A 23,979-nucleotide genomic window follows, 5' to 3' on the forward strand; every position below is an offset into this window, starting at 1 on the left:
AATCAGACATTGATGGAATGCAAATGCGTTTTTTAGGGGAAAGAGATGATGATTTTAGAAATAAGTCTTTTTTAAAAGACCTTGCACCACAGTAAGTCCAAATGAATGGGCTGCAGGTGCTTGGGTGAGACCAGCCAGTATCCACACTACTGTTAGTTTGACCCCACAGTAGTCCCAGAACCCCTTGTCAAAGGATGGCATTGTTCACAGGGAGCAGTGGGCAGTAAGTGATTTACAAAGGTAGCTGAGGTTTAGTGTAGCCCCAGAGGAGGCACGGGGGTATATATACATATCTATCATTGAACTATCTCTAACAGGCAGCTTTGGTGCTAGATTTGGCATTTGTTTCTTTATGGGAGCTGGCTTGCCAGTGAACTGAGTGGAGAACTTGGGGTCAGGAAAACTTGAGTTCGAATTCAGCTTCTGATACTTCCTAGCTGTAGACTGTATGTTGACAAGTCATTTAACCACTCAGTGCCTCTGGGTCTTCATTTGAAAATGGAGGATTTTCATGGACCAAAAGAGAGAGAACATAGGTAAAGTGCTTTGCGAAACCCATCAGGGATTTTTGACCTTTTTTGTGGATGCTTTCTCAGAATAAGGTTTTTAAATTCATAAAGTACATAGAATTGATTACAAAGGAAAGAAATATTGAATTACAGTCATCAAAATGTAAAAAAAAGAAGCCAAGTTTATGAACACTGCAGGTTAAAAACCCCTGAACTGTATGGGTGCCATTTATTATTTAGTTCTCATGCTAGTCAGCAAGTCATTTAGGTGTTTTCTATATCACTTTCCCCATCTGTAAAGTGGAAGCACTTATAAATGATTTAGGGAAGACAGTTTGATCTTGTTCCAGATATGTTCATTGATGAAACACAAAAAGGTGCACTGAAGTGATGTGAGAGATCTCACTTTGATTACATGTCATATGTTCTGTGAGGCACAGTTATTGAATAAGAAATAAATTCTGACCTTCAGGATTTCGTTTGTCTTGAGGGACTATATCATTTTGTTTTCATTTTGTAGTCTCAGCATGTTACACAGTGCTTGGCACACAGTAGGCATTGAATCTCAGTTGCATTGAATTGAATTACAGCCTAATTAAGACAAAACAATCACAGAATGAGAGTAATAAAAGAAAGAATGAACAAGAAAATGAATCTTAGAGTTGAGAGGGACCCTGGAGGCAAAGTTCAGCTGTAGAAGATACCTAGCAAATGGTCCTCCAAACAACTTAAAAGACCTGCATGGCAAGGAAGCCCCTGCCCCCCAGGGCAGCCCACTGGAATCTGGACTAGCTTTAACTGCCTCAGTCTGACTGTCTATAATTTTCACTTATTGCTCCTAGTTTTGCTCTAGGGTCAAGGGAAGTACATCAAATCCCTCTTCCACATGCCTGCCCTTTGGACATTTAAAGATCACTGTTCTTATACCTGCTATAACTTCTCTAGGCTAAATATCCTCATGTCTTTGAACCATTTTTCATATAGCCCTTCGCCATCCTAGTCAGCCTCTTTTTTGTTTTCTCACATAACAAAATGGGATGCAAAGATGTTCCCTTCTCCCATTGGTGAGTTCTTTCCAGGGTCTCCATTTTGGGGACAGACCTAGGCCAGCCATGCCTCATCCTTCTGGTCATGCATTTTGCATCTGTGACTCAGCTCCTTTCTCTCTCTGGATCTTCCCTCTGTGCCTGGAGCCCAGAATCCCTTCTTTCATTTTGGTGATGGGGCCTGACCAGAGCACCCTGCCATCGGAGGCTACTTTGTCTCCTTCACTCCTCTATTCAGCCTTTTGTCAGCCCTTGGAAAGGTACCCTCAGGCTTCTGCACTGTGTATCAGTGCTTAATAAATGCTTGTAAACTCCCTTAAGTGACTTGACCCACGTTCACACAGTTATGCCTCTTCTCCAGCACTCTAGGTCTCTGCATGCATGAGTCATTTAGCTTAATTTTTCCAAGGAGGAAACTAAAATATAAAACTATAGACAGACCGACAGAAATAGAGAGATAGAGATAATTGACAAGTGTTTACTAAGTCCCTGCCACGTGCCGATCATTGTGCCACATGCTGAGGACACAAAGACAAAAGCCAAACATTCCCTGCCCAGGAGAGGATAGCATGTACATAGAAATACAATAAATATCAGAGATGGTCATTTGGGGAGAGAGGCTCTGGCAGCAGGGGATTAGAAATGATTTCTTGTAGAATATTGTACTAATTCTTGAAGAAACAAGGGATTGCAAAGTTAGGAAGTGAGGAGCTTGTGCTTCCTCTACCTGGGGGAGAACGGCTGCTGAGGCACTGAAGGAGGAGGAGACTAGTTCGTCTGGATTGTAGTATCGTGGAAACTGGACAGACAACACGTGAGTGGCCTGCGTCCTCTTTCCCTCATTATTCCAGTCCAAGCAAATCTTTACTTATTCTGAATTCTTTAGGTATTATCAGCCCTTAATTGTCTTTTAACTGATTAGTTTCCCCAGCTAGATTAACTAAGCTCCTTGAAGGTAGCTTAAATTTCCTTTGTATATTGGACACATACCATAGTTCCTAGTTGGGCTAGTACTCCAAGGCATCCCTGATCTCACTGATGGAAGTGCTTCCTCCCTAGGGGCAGTGGTGGCCCCTTCCATGCCTTCTATCCCTGGGCAATTCCTGCTCATGTCATCTTGTGGTTCCTCCATGGGAGTCCACCCATTGTGCTGAAGGTCTTCCGTTAGGTCTTTTCATGTTAACTGTCTGCATATTCTCCCTTGTTCCTGCTGCAATGACCAGTCTATTTCCTTTCCAGTTGTACATTTCCTGCATCAGATCCCTGATGCCAGTGTAGCTGATGTGTCTGCCATGCTTCTCTCCACAGACCTTTGGGCTGTGGGTTAGTAAAGCTGTGCTTCACATAGGAAGTGCATAGTTAATGCTTGATGATTGGTGAGTTGAGTTAATAGTGAATGGTAAATCTCTTCCGATTTGCATATGTACTCTCATTCTTTCAAAAAATGAAGTGAAGGGACTGTTCCCAACTATGAATTGTAAATTTTTCTTCTGTGTAAAATGTTTATTGCTATTTTTTTGTTTTTGCATGCTCTTCATTTTCCAGCATCTTTCCCCACTCCTACTCACAGAACCTTCCCTTATAACAAAGTATAAAAAGGAAGGGGGGCAAAAGCAGCTCAACAGAGCCAGCCAGGACATCATGGGCTGCACCAGGATATGTAGCACAGTGACGTCCTCCTGCCTCTTCTTCAGGGCAGACTTGGTCCTTAGAATCACATTAACTGCTTTTTGGTTCTGCTGTGGTTGTTACACCCACTTTCACCTCCCTTGGTGTTATCACTGTGGTTCTGTTTACTTCCCAGCAATCTTCCCACGTCCCCCCATAGTCTGTAAGTTCTTTACCATGAGAGTGCAATCCTGTGTCATTTGAGTCACATCTCAGAGTGGGCATCCATTTTACTTTCATTTTATCACTACTACAGAAAGGGCTACGTTGACCTCCTTGGGGCCCATGTTTAGCTATGGGACCTCTAGCTCAAGAAACTCAGCATTTTTATAGTAGTTGGTTTGGCCCAAACTGTCTACATATCTCCCCCCCACCCCCTGCCCCCCACCTGGTCCTTATAATCAGTGATTGTTTAGAGCAAGCCAAATAGGATGAAGGATCCAGCCTTTGGCAGGGGCTCAAGCCTGTGACTTCAGTCTCAATCAATTTTTGTTGTTGTTTAATTGCTTTTCAGTCTTGCTCAATTCTTCATTGACCCCCTTTGGGGTTCTCTTGGCAAAGATAATGGAGTGGTTTGCCGTTTCCTTCTCCAGCTCATTTTATGGATGAGGAAACCAAGGCAAACAGGGTGAGGTGACTTGCCCAGGGTCATACAACCAATAAGAGGAAACTTTCTGGTTCTAGACCTGGTGCTCTGTGCCCTGTGGTGCCACCTGGCTGCCCAGTCAATTAGCAAATATTAATCCAGCAGTTGGATGCTGTGGAAGGGACAAGAAAAGCATGATGGTAATGTAGCAATTATTTCTGTGCTCACTATTCCAGAGCCAGGCCTTGTATTGGCCCTGAGGAGCATCTCTTTTTAATGCTAGCCCATGTTCTGGATGCGTTCCATGTGCTGTTAGCTGCCAGTGTCTAGTGCCCCAGTTTCAACCACTCACAAATCAGTCAGCTTTTACAAAGGGATACTTAATTAAAAGAAACAGCATTAGCAAAAGCACAAGCATTTCCTCTCAGCAAAGGCATAGTGTACCCTCCTCCATTCCATTCAGTGGGTGAAGACTTTGATCACTTTTCCCACAGCCCAAGTTTACGTTGAGAAGCTTTTATCTTAGCTTTTGTTGGCCTAGGTCCCTAGAGGTGCTTCATGAGTCATCAGTTCTGGGGTTTCTACAAAACCCAGCATGGACTTGACTCACTCGATTTTCTGCATTCCCTGATGCCTGGATGCCTGGATGAATTGTTCTCCTGACCTTCAGCTTAATCTTTACTTAGCAAGAGAACCAGCATAGACCCCATGGCCTTGAAGGCAAGACTCAAGGCTTCTGCTGTTAGGGCGTTGTTGCTCCCTGGATGCTGTCAGCAGAGCAGTCTAACCAAGAGCAGAGGTCCAATCAGAAAGGAGGATAGACAGGTCCCTTGTTGTTCTTGTACAACCATAGCCTATCAGAGAGATTGCTGTCTACCATGGGCTTAGGGGACCAGAGCCAGTTACGTGCCACCATGCTCCAACTCTGTCCAAGTCACTGCCATTGCATGTTGTCCTCGCTCTCCTGGAAGCAGAATTCCGCCCTCCTTCTGTGGGAGAAGTGCATCAGCAGCATTCTCTGCATGTACTGGTCCTCCCATTGCAGTAACAACTCACATTTCTTTGGCCTTTTCTCTTTGTGAAGTGTTTTCCTCATAGCTATATTGTAAAGCAGACAGTGCAAATATCCAGTTAGTCCCAAGGTCAGAGCTCACATACTCAGGCCTAGAACTCTCCCAAGGACAAGGCCCAGGGCTCCCTCTGTTTCACCCCAATTGTTCATAGGGCTTCTGACCTCAGAAAACTGAGAGTCTAGCTGGACAGAAAACCAAAATTAAAAACATGGGATAGGACCTTTGATTTCCTTGGTATAAAAACACCTACTTTCTAAATATAAACGAGAAAATGCAGGATAGAAAAGGAGACACAATGTGAACAGAAGTATCTGGGCTCAACACCTGGCTTTACTGCTTGCTACCTGCCCAAGACATCCTATCAGAATTCAAGGAATGGGAGAGATCCCGAGAAAGAGGGAGTATCTGCCTTTGCTTTTGAAGGGTGGGTAGACTTTGGATAAGGCAAGGGAAAAAAATGGAGGCAGATTGAAAGGAACACAGTGTTAAGAGTTGGAAGCTTTGGCTTCACTTCACAGCTCTGCTGCTGAGTACCTTGGGTCAGTCATTAAAAGTTTCCTCATCTGGAAAATGAGGTGGTTGGACTATGTAACCTCAGAAGTTCATCTCTGTGTCTTGTTTGTACATAGCTGCTTGTGTCTTGTCTCCACCATTAAATTGTAGGGAAGATTGTTTGTTTTTGGCCTTTCCTACAGTATGTGGAACACAGTAGGTGCTAAATAAAAGCTTATTGACTTGATTTGGCTTATCTTGGGACTTACATGATCCTAGAAGGTCTTCAGGTGATCAACCTGACTGTCAGATGAGAGAGAAGACTGGAGTCACCGTGTTGCAAACCTGGAATGCTGACTAAGGAGTTTGAACTGGATCTTGCAAGTAGAGTCAGGCTTGTGCCCCATGGAAGGGAAGCTTCCTAAGATTGGAGCTGCTCCAGAGTGAATGAGATGCCTGTGGAGGCGGTTTGAAGGGGTCACATTGGTGCTCCTCCGGGAGCTGTAGGGCTGTTTTTAGGGGCTGTTATGAACATGATTCCTTTTCAGGTATGGGTTAGACGTGAAGGCAGTTGAGATCCCTGCCAGTCCATAAGCCTGGGATTCTGTGCAGGGACCACAGAAGGATCCAGAGCCAGACCATAACCTCCTGAAGTCTCAGACTAGACTGTACCAACAGCTGTCAGTCGTTGTTAGTTCTTTCAGTGGTTTTCTGTGATGTGGAATAGACACAGCCCTGGCTTGGACTGTTCTTTTTTTCTTTTTAATTAATGTTATTTTGGGGTTGCACTTTGAGCTCCTAGTTGTTTCCTTCCCTCCCAACCCCACATTAGAGAAGGCCAGCACTTGATACAGATACACATGTGGAACCACACAATACATAGACTTACATGGATCAGCTCTTTCTCTAGGGGTGGAGAACATTTTCCATTCTAGGTCCTCCATAGTTGATTTGAATGATTATATTACACAGAGTAGCACAGTCACACACAGTGCTTATTTATTGGAGCAATGTTGCTCTTGCCACGTACAGTGTCTATTGGTTCTGCTAGTTTCACTCTGCCTTAGTTCATGTAAGTCTTTCCATGTTTTTCTAAAACCAACCAGGTTGTCATTTCTTAAAGAACAGTACTATTCCATCACAATCATATACCACACTTCCTTAACAGGGGTGGGGGGAACCTGTGTCCTTGAGGCCACATGTGGCACTCTATCCTCAAGTGTGTCCTGTTGACTGAATCCAAACTAGAGAGTCACATGTGGCCTTGAGGCCACAGCAGCCTCACCCTTGGAATCATTCCCCAGTTGATGGGCATTCCCTCGATTTCCAGTTCTTTGCCACCACAAAGAGAGCTGCTATAAATGTTCTAGAATATATAGACTCTTTTCCTTTTTCCCTGATCACCTTGGGAAACAGACTGAGTAGGAGTATTGCTGGGTCAAAGTATATACACAGTTTTCTAACTTTTGGGGCATAATTTCAGATTGTTCTCATAGTGGCTGGATTAGTTTACAGTTCCACCAACAGTGTATTTGTGTCCCAATTTTTCCACATACTCTCCAGAATTTGTCATTTTCCTCTTTCTAATGATATGGGAACCTCAGAATTGTTGAATTTGCATTTCTCAAATCAGTAATGATTTTAAAGCATTTTTGCATATGACTATATAACTTTGATTTCTTCTTCCAAAAATTGCCCATTCATTTCCTTTGACCATTTATTAACTGGGGATTGACTCATATTCTTATAAATTTGACTCTGTGTTCTATGTATTTGAGATATGAGGCCTTTATCAGAGACACTGGCCATAAATATTTCCCCCCAATTTTCTGCTTTCCTTCTGCCTATCCAAAGGACCTCTCAGGTGCTTCTCTGGAGGCCTCTGAATTGATGAACACAGAACCTTGCTGCTGCCACTTGTGCACTAGATGTTTCCTTTTCATTTAGGGGAGTGGAGCATGGCAGCAAATTGGTGAGCTCTGTGTCATGATGCTGCTGCCACTTCCTAGGATTATTGTCTTCCCTCCTCCCTCTGCCACCCTCCACACACACCTCAACGGCCTTTGGAACATTTAAGTACAATTTCAAAAAAAAACAAGCCAACCTGTGGGCCATGTCTGGAAATGAATGCTCTGCTCTCTTGAAGCATGTTCCACCATTGTTCTTTGTCTGGAGCCACACAGCCACATTGGAACCCAGCTTTTCCTAACTCCAAAGCTGCCCTTTGTCATGCCCTGTGACCCAGTAATGTTCCAACACAGTCACTTTCTGCCCTTTGTTCAGCTGCCACCGAGGCCTCCTTGTAGGTCTGTTCCCTTTCCTAGTCTCTGACTATTTTTGTTTGCTTCCTTTTTATTTTGCACTTGCCTTATATAGCTTGGAGGGCATCCTCCCTTCTGAGGAAGCTCTACCCTCTTTACCCAAGGATGGGGAGATGCATCTCATCCCTCCCCTGACAAGAACAGAATTGGTTCTCTCACAGTCACTCTAAGCCTGTGATCTCTAAGGGGCATCAGATCTAAGTGTGGTGCAGAGACTTCTCTGTGGAGAAGACCTGTAATTCACCACTACCGGACAGGCCCATAATGCACTTGGAGGCACCCAGCAAAAGGGACAAGAGTTAGTAGCCTGAAGCGAGTTCTCCCTGTAAGGTGAATATTTCATTTCCACTCCGAACACAGTACTGGAAGTGTTGTTTCTTCCTGGTACTTGTGGGCAACACATTTTCCCAAAACCTGGGAGAAAATATATGTTTGGCCATCATTATGAGATATTTTGTCCTTGAGGCTCACATGACTTGTCTGGCTTTTTTTTTTTTTGGTTGGTTCATCTGCAAGAAAAGAGTCAGAGATAGACCCATACCTTTGCTGCTCTGAGCAGTGTTGGGTAAATGTACAGTTCATAGCCTCCTAATCCTAGATTGTTTTCCATTTCCATCAAATTCCCGAAGGCTCTTCTTTGGCTGCTTTCCTGCAAAGTTTCTCATGCTCTGGTACTTCAGGAGGAAAAAAAAAGTTTCTGGCAGTGTCTCATTCCCTAAAGCATCCTCACTAGCTAACTGGTCTATTTAGAAGGGGCTGGAGAAAAAGAATCTGTGGTTTGGCAAACTTGCCCCACCATAGCAATTCTGATTCTGGCATTTGGAACAAGGGGGGTGGAGCAGAGACATCTTTCAGTGACACTCCAAGGCTATCATTGGGAATATCACCAGGGCAGGCTGAGGAGATGATCATCTTTGGATGGAGGAGGAAAAGGGAGGATGTATGCCATCTGGTAGCTTCCGATTTTAACTCATTATTTTTTCTAACTGTAAGCCAAGATGAATTGTTTCTACTGTTGAAGGAGCATAAACGCTCATATTTTCAGTGTCCTGTGGCAAAGCCCCAGTTGCCTTGCCCTAGTTATGGATGTTTGCCTTCCATTTTCCATGACTTTTTATTTTCTAGATAGTTCAATAGGGGGAGATAGACCATACATCCGTTTTCCTTCTGATTTTGTAGTTGTTTTCTCCTACATTTGTTTTTCTTTTCTTTTCTCTTTCATATTTAGATATTAAACTTGGCATGATGCAGTGGATAAAAGGCTTACCTTGGAGTCTGGAAGAATCCTTAATTCAAATGTTGTCTCTGTCACATACCTCTCAATGCCCTAGGAAACTTTTAAGACTTTATTACAGCTGAGCTGCCAGTCTGTAGCAGTGGAAAGAGTTGATTCCACATCCAAAATGAATCACAGGTCTACCCCTCTACCCTTCCAAACAAGTGTGTGTGTGTGTGTGTGTGTGTGTGTGTGTGTGTGTGTGTGGGCAGCTGTTGAACAGAAAAAGGGGAAGAGGAGAAAGAGAGGAACTTTCTGAACAGGTGTGATAAGGAGTGAAGAGGGATTCTTAGAGTTCTCTGTCTCTGTCTCCTTCCTTCCCCCTCTTTCTTCCCTCTCTGCAGCTGTTTTTTCTCTTGACTTACATTCCCTTCCATGGTCCAGTTCTGTCTAAAAGGAGGAAGAAAAGATCAAATAAAGGCCTCCCTCTGTGTTCCTCCCTCGTTGCTCAGACGTCTCCACTCTCAACCTACCCCAGGTCCTTTGTCCTGTCCTTGTCCCAGAACTGCTCCTGATGTGGAAACAAAATGGCCAGCATAGGCTTCCTCTTTGAAGAATGGACACTGAATCAAATGAATTTGGCATTTTTTTTCTTTTCCTTTTTTAATACTATTTTAATCAATAGATCAATAAATGTTTATTATTTACTATATGCCAGGCATTGTGTAGTGTGATGGGGACACAGATACAAAATCCAAACAGCCCCTGCCTTCCAGGAGGTCACAGTCTATGGGGGGAGACCACATGGACATAAGTAGGTACATACAAAATATATGTAAGGTAAATCACTTTAATTTGGTGGGGAGGGGACTGATGGTGGTAGAGCTGAGTCAGGGTAGCCACACTGGAAGTGCCTGAAGGGAGATGAAGGCTTCCAAGCAGAGGGGAGTGGAAGAAGATCCCAAAGACCTGTCCTGTAGCCTCTGGCCTTTGGAAAAAGGTGGATGTCAGGGAGGAGAGGAGACACATGGAAAAACCTTTTCAAATTATAAACTTAATAACCATGCACAAAAACAATCAAACACATAGGGCAGCTGCATGGCATAGTTTATTGGGTGTTGAATTTGAACTCAGGAGATGAGTTCAAATCCTACTTCAGAGTCCAGCTACTTAGTAGCTATGTTAACCCTCTGCCTGCTTCAGTTTCATCTGTAAAACTGCAGTAATGATAGCCTGGGGTTGTAATGGGAATATAAAGTGAGGTAATATATGTGAAGTGCATTGCAAACTTTAAAGCGGTACAAAAATGTTAATAACAAAGAATAAATCCTTATTTGGTATATTTTTTATTTTACATTGGCAGTAGCCCGATAGTCACAAAGTTGTTTGTGATGGGTGTTGAAAGAGCTCTACAGGTGGGGTGGTCCCAGCCTAGATTTTCACCAGAGTTAAGTGATCATTTCTATAGTTGCAGATTTATAACTTCTGGCTCAAATTTTGAAATGTTTCAAAACAACTATCTTTGTAAAGATAGCTTGCTTTCTTGAAAACGTAAGAGAATACTGGAAATTGAGAATCAATTGCTGAAAGTTAGAATCTCTTTAGGATACTGGCTTTTCCTGTGGATTGAGAAAATCCACCTGACTGACCTCAGAGATGGAAAGAAATTAGTATGCAAAGGCATTGTGAAAACACCAGAATCTCTTTAAATGACAGAAAACCTTTTTAAATTGAAATGTACAGCCTGTGAGACAGGACTGTGACATAGCAGGTCACTTAAAGCAACAAGCTAACAAGGTTCTTTAAGTCTTTTTTAAGTATAAAGAAAAGAATTTCGGTTTTTGAAACACTAAGTGACAGGTAATCTTGTACACTGGACCAATGTGAAATCTGAAGGGATCAAAATTTAACTAAATTTAAGCTTCAAGAAAATAAAATATTCGCAAAAGTTATCCTTAAGAGAGCAAAGCATGCTTCGCTTTCTACCACTGTCCTTAAACTTTCCTGTTTTCTTCTACGTTACTTGATTATTAAACAAATAATATTGAAAAAAGAATAAGTCCTTAACATTTAACAGGATAGAAACAAGTGACATATTATAAAATCATGACAGTTCATATTGCTCACTAACTCAGTAAATACTTGTTCATTTTCTTTACTCCTACTTTTAGTTCAGGTTAATTTTTAAACAAAAAAATTAATGCTATTACGTGTGACTTCCCAACAAATAACCCACCTTATAATTCCAACAAAATAATTGGCAGATTTTTTTTATTAGGAAATTTTATTGTTGAGTACTACAATTGTTTTCTTCTCATCCAACCTTTCTTTGTAACAGGAAAACAAGCAAAATAAGCCACACAGTGATGAGCAGGGCATGATGAGATACACTAGTCAGTATTGTTAGTTTGTCCTGGGTCACAGCAAAGTGTATTCATAATTCTTAAATGTAAAAAAAAAAGATTTTTAAAAAACCAATCAAATATTAATTATTAATTATTAATTAATCAGTGATCACTAGGAAACAGTATAGGTTCATTCAGAATAAGTTCTGCTGGCTTAACCACATTTCTTCCAGAGAAGCCAGGTGAATTTCCCCCTTAATTCCTTAGGATTCTGAGTCCTAGGACTAGGCTAGTCCAGGTAGTGAAAGTTTGTAAGAGGGAGTAGGTCAGAGGACCCAATGGAGTGCCTTGGGCAGGGGGACCTTTTCTGGCCCTCAGCCTGTCCATCTGTACAATGGAGGGAATGCACTGGGTGGCCTCTGAGGCCCCTTGTAGTTTGGAGGTTTTTATGGACATTGTCATAGGCATAGTGTGTATTGTCCTGGGTCTGCTCTCTTTGCTCTGCGTCAGTTGACGCTAGTCTCACCTGTCTTAGAATTCCTCACAGTCTCCATTTCTAATTGTGTGATTGCTTTAGTCATTTGCCAGTTCAGCAGTGGGCATTAAAAAAGTTCTGATAAATGGCTGCTCTGAGTATTTTTATATGTATTGGCACTTGGTGTTTGGTCTCCTTGAGACAAACTGATTTTCAGTGGCTTTTACTTTTTCTCCCAATCTGGACAAAAGTAATTGGCCTAATTGTAGCTAGGCATAACCCAATAGAAGTGATTCCCAAATGTAGTCCGTCTGACCCATGTTAAATATAATCAAGTTCTATTTCTTTGGGGAAGGGGCTTCCTAGTGGCCTCTGTAAATTGGAGCATCTTCTTGAAATGCCAGTAGTTCAAGTTATGAGAGCAGTGATCAGAAAGATCCCAGATCCAGTCGCAGAGGCTAGAATGAGACCATCTCCAGTCCCGCTGAAGGAGTCGACAAGCTCTTGTCTGACCTCTGCCACTAGTTGAGCGTTGCATATCTTGCTGAGGATTTCTACCGGTCCAGATTCTCTGGGTAACACACTTGCCAAAGAAAAAGAGCCTAAGTCATCATGGGTGCCTCTTTCTGGTGCTTCTTTGTAGGCAAAATAGCTGCTGAAGGAAGACACTTTTAAACTCCTGAACCAGCAGAATCAAACTCTGCTAACCCAGTGAAAAAAAGAGAAGAAACCAGACCCAGCCCTCCTTGCACAAATATATTCAGAAATCAATACACAATGAACACCAAGTCATTTTGGGAAGTGGTCAGCTAGGTGGGGTGCAGGGCACTGAGGTAGAGAGCTGGACTAGGTAGGATGGCTCTGTTTGGGGCGTTTTGAGTGTGAGCTGACATTCACTTTGAGAGGACAAGTAGGATACTGGTGATGCGGGATTCAGGGACCGGGATGCTAACTCCAAGGGGTCTGGCCTGCACCGAGAGGGTCACTGAATCCCTAGGAGCTGACCGGGTCCCCGAGGGCAAGGTAAGCAAACCAGAGCTTTGAGACCCACAGCAGTGACTGGAGCCAGGGGGTGCGGGGCACGCCGGCGGATGGGTAGAACCAGAGAGGAGGGGGCATGCGGGAGGAGAGGGGGAGAAAGTTCGGGAAGACCGCGGGGAACTTTGGCCGAGGCGGCTTCGGTTCAGAGACAGATCGCGGTGACGGAGGAAGCTGAGGCGCCTACTGAGGGTTTATCTTCTCTGCCCCCACCCCACCCTGCTGAGCAGGGGCAGGGGCAGGAGCCGAGCCCCCAGGGGCCACGTCCGGACCCAGCGCTTCTCGCCCCCGCCCCCGGGGGTGGCTGCAGCTGCCAGGGGTTTCCGAGCTGCTGGTTTGGGGCGGCTTGGGCTGTTTTCAAGGAGTTTGGGGAGCAGGGGAAGAAGGGGGGGAGGGGCTGCAGCGTGTGTGGACGTGAGCACACCGGCCCCCGGGTCTGAACACCCTCGGTGCCCTCTGTGCCAGCCTCCGGAATCCCCGCACGCCTTCCTCCGGATGAGACTTGCGTGTCTTTTTTCCTAAGTCTCGGTTGGTTGGAGAGCCACTCAGGACCGACTCCCCACAAGGATTACGGGGTCCCCTCCCTCTGCCCAGACCGGGCGGTGAGCTCTACCTCCGCCTGGCAGGGGCAGCCCCCCCGAGCCCTGCCCTCGCTGCCCGGAGGCCGCTCTCTTGGCACACTGGGGTAGGGGCCTTTTCTTTCTCCAGGTCATTCTACAGAGGAGAAAACTGAGGCAGACGGACCGCAGGACGGGGCCAGAAAAAGTCCAGACCGTGGGGGGGAGCCTTCCCGACCCGGGCTCCGGGCTCCGGGCTCCGCCTGCGGCCCCGCCTCTCCCTCCTCCCTTAACAAAGCCTGCAGACTGTCCTGGGGAGGAAACTGGGGAAGCCTGGCATGCACATCTCCTGCCTCCGAGCCCGGCTCCCTCTGCCCTCCTCCAGGCTGCCGGGCGCCGGGGCGCTCCCCTAACCTCCCCGAGGGGATGGGGTGAAGTTGGCAAACGCAAGAGGCCGGGGGTGGGAGGATGGGGTGGCGCTGGGCTCCCCAGGGCAGGCCGGAACCTCGGTCTCGCTGCCCTAGGTCCCCGGGAGGGGGACCCCGCGGACCACGGCCGGCGTCCACGTGGGGCAGAGGCGAGGGCGCGCTCCGATCCCGGAAGTGCGCGTGCCCGCGACAGGCAGGGAGGGCCGGTCTGCAGGTGCGCGCGCTGGCGCGCGGGGGGCGCCGGCGTCTCCTCCCTCCCCCCTCCCGCCGCCCCTCCTCCCCAGCGTTCTCCCGTCGCCCTGACAACCGGAGGCCCCGCCGCCGGGGCAGCCGCGAGCCGTTGGGGGCGTGGCTCCGGGCGCGGCCCCGCCCCCGGCCGCGGCGCCGGCCAATCGGCGCGGCGCGTCCTCGGCCCGGCTGGCGCCCGCGGGTCCCGCTGATCCCGCCCGCGCTCCGTCAGTCCGTCAGCCAGTCGGTCCGTCCGCCAGCTCGCTCGCTCGCTCGCAGCCCGGCGGGCGGCCAGTCCGCCGCGGGCTCGGAGGGAGAAGGGGCGCGCTGGCCGCGGCGCCGCCCGAGGGAGGCTCGCCGCGCCCGTCCCGGCGGCGTCCGTCCGAGGCGGGCGCGGACTATGAGAAGATGGTCGTGCAGGCGCGGAGCAAGCACCGAGAGGCGGCGGCCGCTCCCCCCCGCGCCTCCCCGCAGCCGCGCCGGGCCGTGGGCGCCGGCGAGCCCGAGCTCGAGCGGGAGCTGCCCGGCGGCCGCGCACTCCCGGCGGCGCCCCCCAGCGGCGGGCGGCGGCCCGGCAGGAAGGGGCAGCGGCCCGAGCCCGCGCACCCCTCCCGCAGCCTGCTGTCCCGCGTATCGGCGGGGCTCTGCGCTGGGCTGGGCCAGTGGCCGGCGGGGGGCCGGGGCCGGACGTGGACCACGCTGCTGCTGGGTGAGCGGGCCGGGCGGGGCGGGGCGCGCCAAGTTGGGAGCCGGCCGTGACCGTGACCCCCGCCTCCCGGGGGGGGGCGCTGGGCTCCGCGGATCGGGGGAGGGGGCGGGGGGCGGGTCCCAGCCCTTCCTGGCCCGAGCCCGAGGTGGATCCTCCTCCTTCCTTTCTCTTCCCCCCCCCCCCGCCCCCAGGATCCCCCAAGAGCTGGCCCGAGAGCTCCGGACCGCTGGGTCCGAGTGCGATCTCCCCAGAGCTCGGGCGGGGGAGCGGCTTTCGTCTGCGTGGCGAGCGCCCTGTCTGCAGCCCTTGTGTTAGTAACTTCGGGGTCCGGAGCCGGAGGGGCTGAGGAGGCCGTGCCACCCTTCGCCACCCCCTCCCATCCTCTAGACTTTGTCCGGGTGGGGGGGCTCTCCGCCCGAGTGCGAGTCAGCGGCTCCTGTAACTGCCCAGGACGGTCGGGGTAGAGCTGGGACTCCGGATGTGCAAACTCTCCGCGAATGTCCGGCCGCAGCTCGCGTGTAACTTCTCGGAATTGAGCAGGAGAGCTGCGGGGACCTCAGAGGTCATCCCGGGGAAGACTGAGGCTCTGCGTGTCCGAAGGGGGATTTGGGATTTGAACCCAGGCCCTCCCCCAGAGCCTGTGCTCTTTTCCTTGTGCTTCTTCGGGGGCCCTGAGAGCCTTCTCTCGTTCCACCTTCGTCCTCACCCTCCTTTAGTGAGAACATCGAGGTTCCTGGGCTCAGTGCTCTCCTCCGCCAGCAGCAGCACCGCAGGACTAGCTGCTTCTTTCCACGCCTTCCCCAACCACTCCGCGCCGCCCTCCTGACCTCGACCCTGAGAACCCCCGCCTCCTTTCGGGGTGCAACTCTGAGGAAGCCTCTCCTCCCCTTCCTCCCCTCCCAGCCCGCACTGTGGCTTTGTAGTTGACACTGTATTTGTTCCGTGGATACTGACACGAGTTCGTTTCGTAGCTCCCGACCCAGGGTAAATGCCTGGAGAAGAGACATTGTATCTTTCTTTGTTTTTGTCCTTGTATCTTCCTGGCCCACCGCGGTGCCTTAATAAATGCCTGAGTCTCGGCCAGTGTGATTCTGCCTTGGGCTAAACTGGCAGGATCATTTAGTCCTGCTTCTGTGTTTTACAAGTGAGGAAACTGAGGCCCAGCCTCTTGCCCAAGGTCACATCAGTAGCAAGCATCAGCTTAGATTAGATTAGATTCAAATCCAGGTCTTGGGACTCTCGAGTCACATGGGAATAGTCCAAAGAAACCACAAAATGTTTGTACTAGAAAGTGAATAAGCTTTTAAATGATTTAGTAGTGGGTTCAAAACAACTCCAATAATCTACTTTTAATACTTTATAAGTAGTTTTTCTTCATTGCTAAAACATTTTGTTCAACTGTCAGACTTTTGGAGGGAAAACCTAACTAATTCAAGATGGAGTTGTTATTCAGATGGTAAAACAGCAAATTTTTCAAAGTTAAATGGTAAATTGATAATAATTTCCTTTGCCATCCTAATACTGTCTCTTTGGACAGTGCTAATAATTCAGTTCTGTACCTCCCTACCCTGCTATCCCCCCAAGACCTTTTAGACCCGAAAGCTCTGAGTAGATGAAGTCAGGGCTACTGGACACAGCAAAGTATCCCTCAAATGGGCAGAATTGTAGATTGAGAAGGAACTTCCTCTCAAGATAAGATCTATCACTTTAGTCTCATTAGGAATTAAGCAGCCACAAGCATTTCTGGGTTGGAGTGGGAAAGAAACCCTCTTCAGGTTGTCCCAGAAAGTTTTTTTTAACCACAAAAACTTTTATTTAATTACATCTACCCTCCCCCAAATCAGGAAAACTTCAAAGAAACTTGGAATGTGAGTAACTATAACATGTGGATAGCTCCCTGTGATTCTTAGGTAAATTTACTTTAGCCAATAAAAGTAAATATATTATATTAGTTTGAAAACTGATGACAGGATGAATTCTTATATTTCAGAGGCCCCTTTGCAGACAAAAGCACTTCTGTGTTTGTGTTGTTTCACTCAGTTTATCATTAAAGGCAGCAATCGACTTCATTCAAGGAGTTATGCCATGATAAAATCTTAGAATAATTATGTCATATTTTGCTGCCTTTTTTGCTGAGAATGTTTCTGTATATTTTCTGAGTCTTCCCTTTTTGAAGGATAGATAGGTCAAATCACTGAATCTGAGATGGAGAGAGACAGAGAAACAGAGAGAGAGAAAGAAGGAGAGAGAGAGAGAGAGAGAGAGAGACAGAGACAGAGACAGAGACAGAGACAGAAACAGAAACAGAGACGGACAGACAGAGAGAGGCAGAAGGCGGAGCCCATTTGACTTCTAGATTGGCCTGATTGTTTAAAAGTCTTTTCTTCTGTTAGGTCTGTCTGTGAGTTCTGCCCATTTCTTCCAGCTGTGTCCTAGGGCCAAGCAGAACACACATCTATTTCTTTTCCATATAACAATACTTCAGATACTCAGACAACTATCATATTCTCCTTAAATTTTCTCTTCGCAGATACGTGTTTAGCAGTGCTTTTCTCATCTTTTGCTTGTGAAGTAGGATTAGTGAACCGATTACACATTTTTCCTTACTAAGTTTTATCTTAGTAGATTCAGCCTATTATTTGAAGGAGATTCTTTCATACAGCAAATCAGTCCTGGAGCCTTTATTAAGTAAGCCCTTACTATGTGCCCTGTACTGTGCTAAGTGCTGAGAGTACCCATTTAGCCGGAAGAAAGACCAGCCCTGCTGTCAAGGAGTTTATATTCCAATGAGGGAAGACAACGTATAAAGAAAGCTGAAAAAAAGGGAGTGGGAGAGGAGACAAAGGTACCAAATTCTGGGGCTGAATAAAGGTGGTCTGGAGTACAGCGGGGAGAACACCAAGGGGAGGAAGGAGACCTGGCTGGCCAGTCACCCTCCTCTCTGAGGGACAGGCCCAGTGGAGAGATTGTGCTTACAATGTGTGCAGATGTCAGAGCTGGAGTATGTGAAGCCAGAAGAGTGTGTCAGAAAAAAATGACCTTAGCCTGGCATGACCAATTCTTTTTTTTTCTTTTAGTACTTTTTCCTAATTACATGTTAAAGCAATTTATAACATTTTTGAAAACAGTTCTGAGTTCCAAATTCTATCCCTTTTTCCCTTCCCTCCCCTTTCCCTGAGACGGTAAGCCATCTGATGCAGGTTATACTTGTGCAATCATGTAAAACATTTCCATATTAGTCATTTTGTACAGAAAGACTTGAACCAAAAAAAAGAATAAGAGAAAAAGTGAAAAATAGCTGCAGTCTGTCTTCAGACTCTATTAGTTTTTTCTCTGGAGGCAGTTAGTGTTGTTCATCATTAGTTGTTTGGGATTGTCTTGTGTCGTATTGCTGAGAGTGGTTGTCTCCCTGGTTCTGCTCACTTCACTTTGTGTCAGTTCATGTAAGTCTTTCCAGGTTTTTCTGAAATCATCCTGCTTGTCATTTCTTATAGCACAATAATATTCTCACAATCTTACACCACAGCTTATTTAGCCATTCCTCATTTGATGAGCATCTTCTTGATGTGTAGTTCTTAGTGCAAAAAGAGTTGCTATAAATATTTTTGTACAAGTAGGTCCTTTTCCCTTTTATTTTTTTATCTCTTTGGGTTGTAGACCTACTGGTGGTATTGCTGGATCAAAGAATATGCATTTTTGTTTTAGCCCTTTGGACATAATTTCATATTGTCCTCTAGGGTGGTTGGATCAGTTCACAGCTCTACCAACAGTGCATTATTGTGGCATGACCTATTCTTTATGAACCTCTCCTGGCTCTTGGTGATCCTGGCTTATTTTTTTAGATGTTCATAAAGTCACTTTAATAATTTATTCTGGAATTGGACTAGGAGTAAGAGGCAGATTCCTGGGTCTAAGGTTTGCCCATTTAATTTTTTGCCTTTTTTGAAAAGAACAGCATTTCCCCATCTCCAGTCCCACAATCCCTGTCCCATTCTTTATGATCTTTTAGAGGTCGTTGACAGTGGCCTGCAGGCTCCCCTGTGAACTCTTCCTTGGTACCTGATGATGTTGTTTGGCTGGGTCTGTTGACTGCTTTATGAATAATGCTTAAGTGACTTAGCTTTGTACCTTTCCCCTTGCATATCTGTTGGTGCTAGTTATATACCTGACACGCCTACTTCAGTAGAAGGAAGTGGCTCTCCAGGAGTTAGATATGCCAACAAAATTATGGGTTCAACTCAAAAAAGTACAAGCTCTTTCCAAGTGGGGAGAAGGGCCAGTGCCCCGGGGCCTGGGCCATGTTCTTTGGTGGGCTTTGGTTGCCTGCCTGCTCTCTTCCCCGGTATCAGGTGCCTGAAGGAATGGTTGATCAGCTCTAGACACCTGATGCCCTGAGGGAGGATCTGCTTGACTCCAGGGGCTTCTTTTTCGGAGGTGGCTGCCTAGAGCTTCCTTGGAAATTGTACTCTGCACAGATACCTGGTGTTTCATGCGGCTTCACAAAATGCCTTACTTTGTCTTCTGCCCTTGAGCAAGGAGGAGAGTTCTTGGAGCTTGAGTCGACCTGATCACTCACTGACAGGGATTACTCAGAGGTCTCTGGGCTGCAGATGCTGAGTTCTTTTTCCTGTGACTCTGTGATTCTGGAGCACAATTCCAAGCTGATGTTTAAGAAGATGAGTGAGCAAGGCAGGTGCCTGACCACACTTCATGGGTGTTAGAAGGGACTCACTTTGGCAAATCTGTCTCCATTGGAAGCAGGAATTAGAGTGGGACAGCTTTTTGTACAGTTCCCATCACCGCTTGGACTGTATTCAGACTCTTCTCAGGGATTATGATAAAGAGAATCTTAGAACATTAGAGCTGGAAGGGACCTTAACAATTTCTTGGCATGTAGGAATAGCACCTTCACTACCTTGACCAAGGGGTTTAACTTTGGGCACTTTGAGTGCACGGTGTAGCCACTGCATTGTTGGTCAGCAGTCAGGGTAATCAAGTTCTTCCTGGCATTGCCAAACCCTCCTGAACAAAACTCCACATAGTGTTTCCTGACTGAGGATTACTCCTCAGAAATCCATCTCCCAGCTTTCACTGTAGTACAGGAGGGCTCCTGGCTTTTTGAAATCCATGCCAGAGGAGCCCAGGCTCTCCAGTCCTACGGAACTAGGAAGGCTTTGGCGACAGGCCCTGTGACAGGCTATGTCTGTATTTGGAGGACCAGCTTAATTAAATTTGAAGCGATTTATCATCCACAGGTTGGCCTTGGAGTGATTAATTTTTCTTAGCAGGTGACAAGAGGGGGTGAGGTGTGTGCTGCAGAGTATTTACTGATGAAATTAGACGTCTTTTGAAATACTGAAGCCTTTTTTGTGTGAAAAAAGTTATCTATCTTCATTTTGAAATAGTTTTATAGTGAAGTAGTGACAATTACTTAATAAGGTACATTCTTGAAAAGCAGTTCATGTTGGCAGTGTCTAAGGTTCCTTAAAGTTTAACCCAGCACCTCCAGGCTTCTTGTAGGGGCAGTAGGATGGGCTAGAAAAACACCGACCTTGTGTCTGAAGGCCTGGGATTTAGTTCTTTCTCCCAGTACTTCTGCGATGTTAGAAAAGTGTCTTCTCTTCTGTAGAATGAGGGTGTTAGACTCTATCTAGTATTTATTTATTGTTAAATTAAACAGCCCAGTGCCATATATGTAGGAAGGGCTTAATTAGATGCTCGTTAACTGACTGACTAAATGATCCTTCTGACCCTTCCAGTTCTAAATTTCTGTACTCAATAAGAGACTCGTAAGCATAGAAATGAAGAAATATGGCATTAAATGAAGACCCTCTTACATTTTCTAAATGAGTTGGGTCTACTTTGGGGGTTTACAGAAAGTACTTGTAAAAGAGATCAGATTCTTCTTTTCCCATTACTTCCTACATTTACAAGCAATTGTTTTCTGAGTGATTTTATGATGAACTAATTACTATACCCAGGGATGAAAGAAACAGGCTAAAAAAGAGAAATTAAGAATCCTATTGAGATGTATTGAAGGATATTCTTTGTAACCAGTGAAAGTTTAGGGAAGGATAGAGATGAGATGGGAGTCCTTCAGGTTGGATCCTTGTCACCTGGGTCTAGTTGGGTCTCTGTTGTTATCTGAGCAGACTGCTGTCTCAGATCAACTGGTGGGGAAGAGGGGTACATGGCTGGTGGAAGATTGGGTGACAAGTCTCAAGGGTCTTGCACCAAGCATAACTTTCTACCAGCTTCAGTATGTGGACAGCACAGAGGGGTATTACCTTAGATCAACCAGTAGATAAGGGTTTGGGCAGAAGAGAAACTCCTCAGCACCTCTGGGGCCAGCTGAGGTGGGGGTAGGATTATGCACACTGCCAGCTTTAGGTATCAGCATCCCCCACCCTTCAAGATGACATTTAAGTGTCCTGCTTCCTAGGGCTTCTAGGTCAGTGGTTGGTTGAGTGGGATCACTAACTTAGATTCAGAAGGGTCATCTCTCTGATCGCTGCATAAAGTGCCAAAATATGTTATCTTTACAATCTGGGATGCTCCACACACCTATATCAGTTGGGCCGAGATGAGCACTGGCACAATTCTGGAGTCAGAAAGAGGTCTTCTTAGCAGCTTAGTATAATGTGCAAAGTAATGAAATGGCAACATGCCTTAAGCAAAGCAGAACAACAGTAAGAGTGTGTTAAAGGATTTTCTTTGGTGAGCTCCCCTGTGCCCAGGAGATTGGAATCAGCCCTGAGGGCAGAGACAGACCAGAAGCTTTTTTAAAGGAGTTGCCAGTTCCCCCTGATTTATTTCTGGTAAGTAGTTAACTCATTTGCAATGTTTCTAATTTTAAAATCCCTAAACAACACACACACAGACACACACGTAAATAATGAACAGGGCTACTGTTCTGGAATGCATTTCAGCAGTCAGAGTCTTGTTGACCTTAGTGTAGGGAATTAATCTATCAATAAGAATTCAGTAAGTTCCCTCCATGACCTCAGGGAACTTATATTCTAATGTGGGAGACAGCTTGTACATTGATGGCTCCCTGTTGTGAGGTGCACTGGGGGAAGCCACGAGCAGCCTGAGTGATTAGGAAGGCCTCTTGAGGAGCTGTATCCTGAAGGTAGCCAGTACTTTTGAACTTAGCTGGAGACTAAGTGACGGAGCATTTAAAACATGGCTTACGGCTGGTGAAAAGTCAGGGATGTGAGAGAGATGCAAGAGGTGTGGGCTCTGAGGAACAGCCAGGAGGCCAGAGTACAGGGAGGGACACACTACATAATGGAACCGGGAAGATAAGAAGGGACCGATTTTAGAAGAGTTTTAGGTGCGGTACTAGAGGAAACAAGGAGTTTCTAGTTGATCTCAAGACATAACAGAGCCACTGGAGTTTGAATAGTGGGGAGATAGATGTGGTCAGACTTATGCTTTAGACAGCTCACTTGGGAGCTCTGTGGACAAAACATGAGAGTGGGGGAGATCAGCCAGAAGGCGATTTCAATGGTTCATTCAAGAGATGATGGCATTGGTCCTCTCTGAGAACAAAGGAGGAACAGCAAGGAGAGATGCTGGGAACCTGAACTAGGGCAGGGAAGGGAGAAAGGGGATTCTGGGAATGGAAGGAGCTGATGGGTGGAGTAGAAGGAATGGAAAGGTGGACTGGAAGAGAGAGATAAAAAAATTAAGAGAAATAAGCTATAGATGGGGAGGTAGAGAAATAGAGAAGGGAAAGGAATGATAAAATGAGTGAGCACTGAAGGGGGTGGGTTAAGTGACTTAAAAATGTAGGTAACTGCTAATTGATTTTTAAAGTATTATAATGGACCAGCATGCTGACTACAAGACTATATCTGTAATTTAGGTAGGATAGAAAATTTGATTTTTAAAATATTCCCAAATTAGTTAGCCATTTTTGTCTTTTAAAGTAAATTTTTGGTTGACTAAGAAGTTCTTAGTAAGAAATAGAACTGGTTGGAGTATGTCATAATAATAGATACTCATAACTAAGTCATATGCTTAATTAATGCAAGAACATGGATACTAGTAAATATATAGCTTAAAAATATTTTATTTTTGGCCAATACTCTGATGTGAGTCTCTAGTTAAAGAATTTTAATTTTGCATGTGGATTTGTCTGCCACATACCAATATTTATAGCATTAGGAGCTATCTGTTAGTGTTATTTCATGCTATTTGCTAAGTTCTAAAAATCTACTCTGTTTGTTTATAAGCACTTTTGTGGCAACATTATGTTGCTCAATACATTAATGCTAAGAATCACAGAAGCTGTTTACTCCATCTTGGGGTATTTGTTGTTTGGTAAACTTTTTCCTTTATCATTCTTTTTTAAAAATTATATTTCATCTTTTATAAATCAGTGAAAATTGGAATTGCCTTCCTACTACCTTCCCTCCCTCCAAATGAGAAAGGAAAACAAAACCATTGTTGTAAACATGTACAGTCAAGCAAAACGAATTCCTACATTGACCAAGCTCAAAAGATAAATGTCTCAATCTGTACTCTGAACTCATCACGTCTTTGTCAGGAACTAGGTAGGTGGCATGCTTCATGAGTCTTCTGGGATCACGGTTAGTCCCTGAAGTCTCGGAGTTATTTGTCTGTATAATATTACTCTTATTTTATAAATTGTTCTCTTCGCTCTGCTCACTGTGTTCTTTGTCAGTCATTTCATACAAGTCTTCTTATGCTTTTCTGAAACTGTCCCCTTCATCATTTCATCTAGCACAATGGTATTCCATCACATTCATATGCCGTTACTTTTCAGCCCTTACTCAGTTGGTGGGTACTCCCTCATTTTCCAGTTTTTTTGCTATTGCAAAAAGAACTTCTATAAATATTTTTGGACGTAGAGGTATTTTTTTTTTTTTAAAGAATTGATCCTTTCCTTAATCTTCTCTCCCTCTTATTCCCTTCTCTCTTATTTCCCTGTTGAATGAAATGTAATTCTGTATCCAACTGTGTGTGTGTGAGTGAGAGTGTGTGTGAATTCTTTTTTCCTTTGATTAGCTCAGATGGGTGGTTCAAGTGTTACTTGCTCCACCTTACTTGCGCATTGTGTGAGATAATTTTCTCCATCCTTCCTTTGCTTCCTCTCCCAGTATATTCCTTGTCCCTTTCCTTTCCATTCATCTTTTGAGATCATCAAAACATAACAGAACCACTCCCACATCCTCTGTCTTTTTAGATATCTTTTTTGACTCATGCTGATAATAGAGTTCTGAGGGGATATACATACCATCTTCTCATATTAAAATGTAA

At 45.6% G+C, this 23,979-nt stretch overlaps 1 protein-coding gene across 1 annotated transcript in view; it reads left to right on the top strand.

Annotated features, from left to right (window-relative positions):
* Positions 1-14,214: 14,214 nt before the first annotated feature.
* The window catches only part of DPY19L1 (dpy-19 like C-mannosyltransferase 1), a 123,161-nt gene continuing 113,396 nt past the window's right edge, over positions 14,215-23,979 (top strand). The window contains exon 1 of the mRNA XM_072598860.1: positions 14,215-14,691. Coding sequence (XP_072454961.1) covers positions 14,391-14,691 — 301 coding nt within the window. The 5' untranslated portion in view covers positions 14,215-14,390. The remainder of the gene's footprint in view (positions 14,692-23,979) is intronic.

This window comes from Notamacropus eugenii, chromosome 3 (genome assembly GCF_028372415.1).
Source record: "Notamacropus eugenii isolate mMacEug1 chromosome 3, mMacEug1.pri_v2, whole genome shotgun sequence".
Lineage (NCBI taxonomy): Eukaryota > Metazoa > Chordata > Mammalia > Diprotodontia > Macropodidae > Notamacropus > Notamacropus eugenii.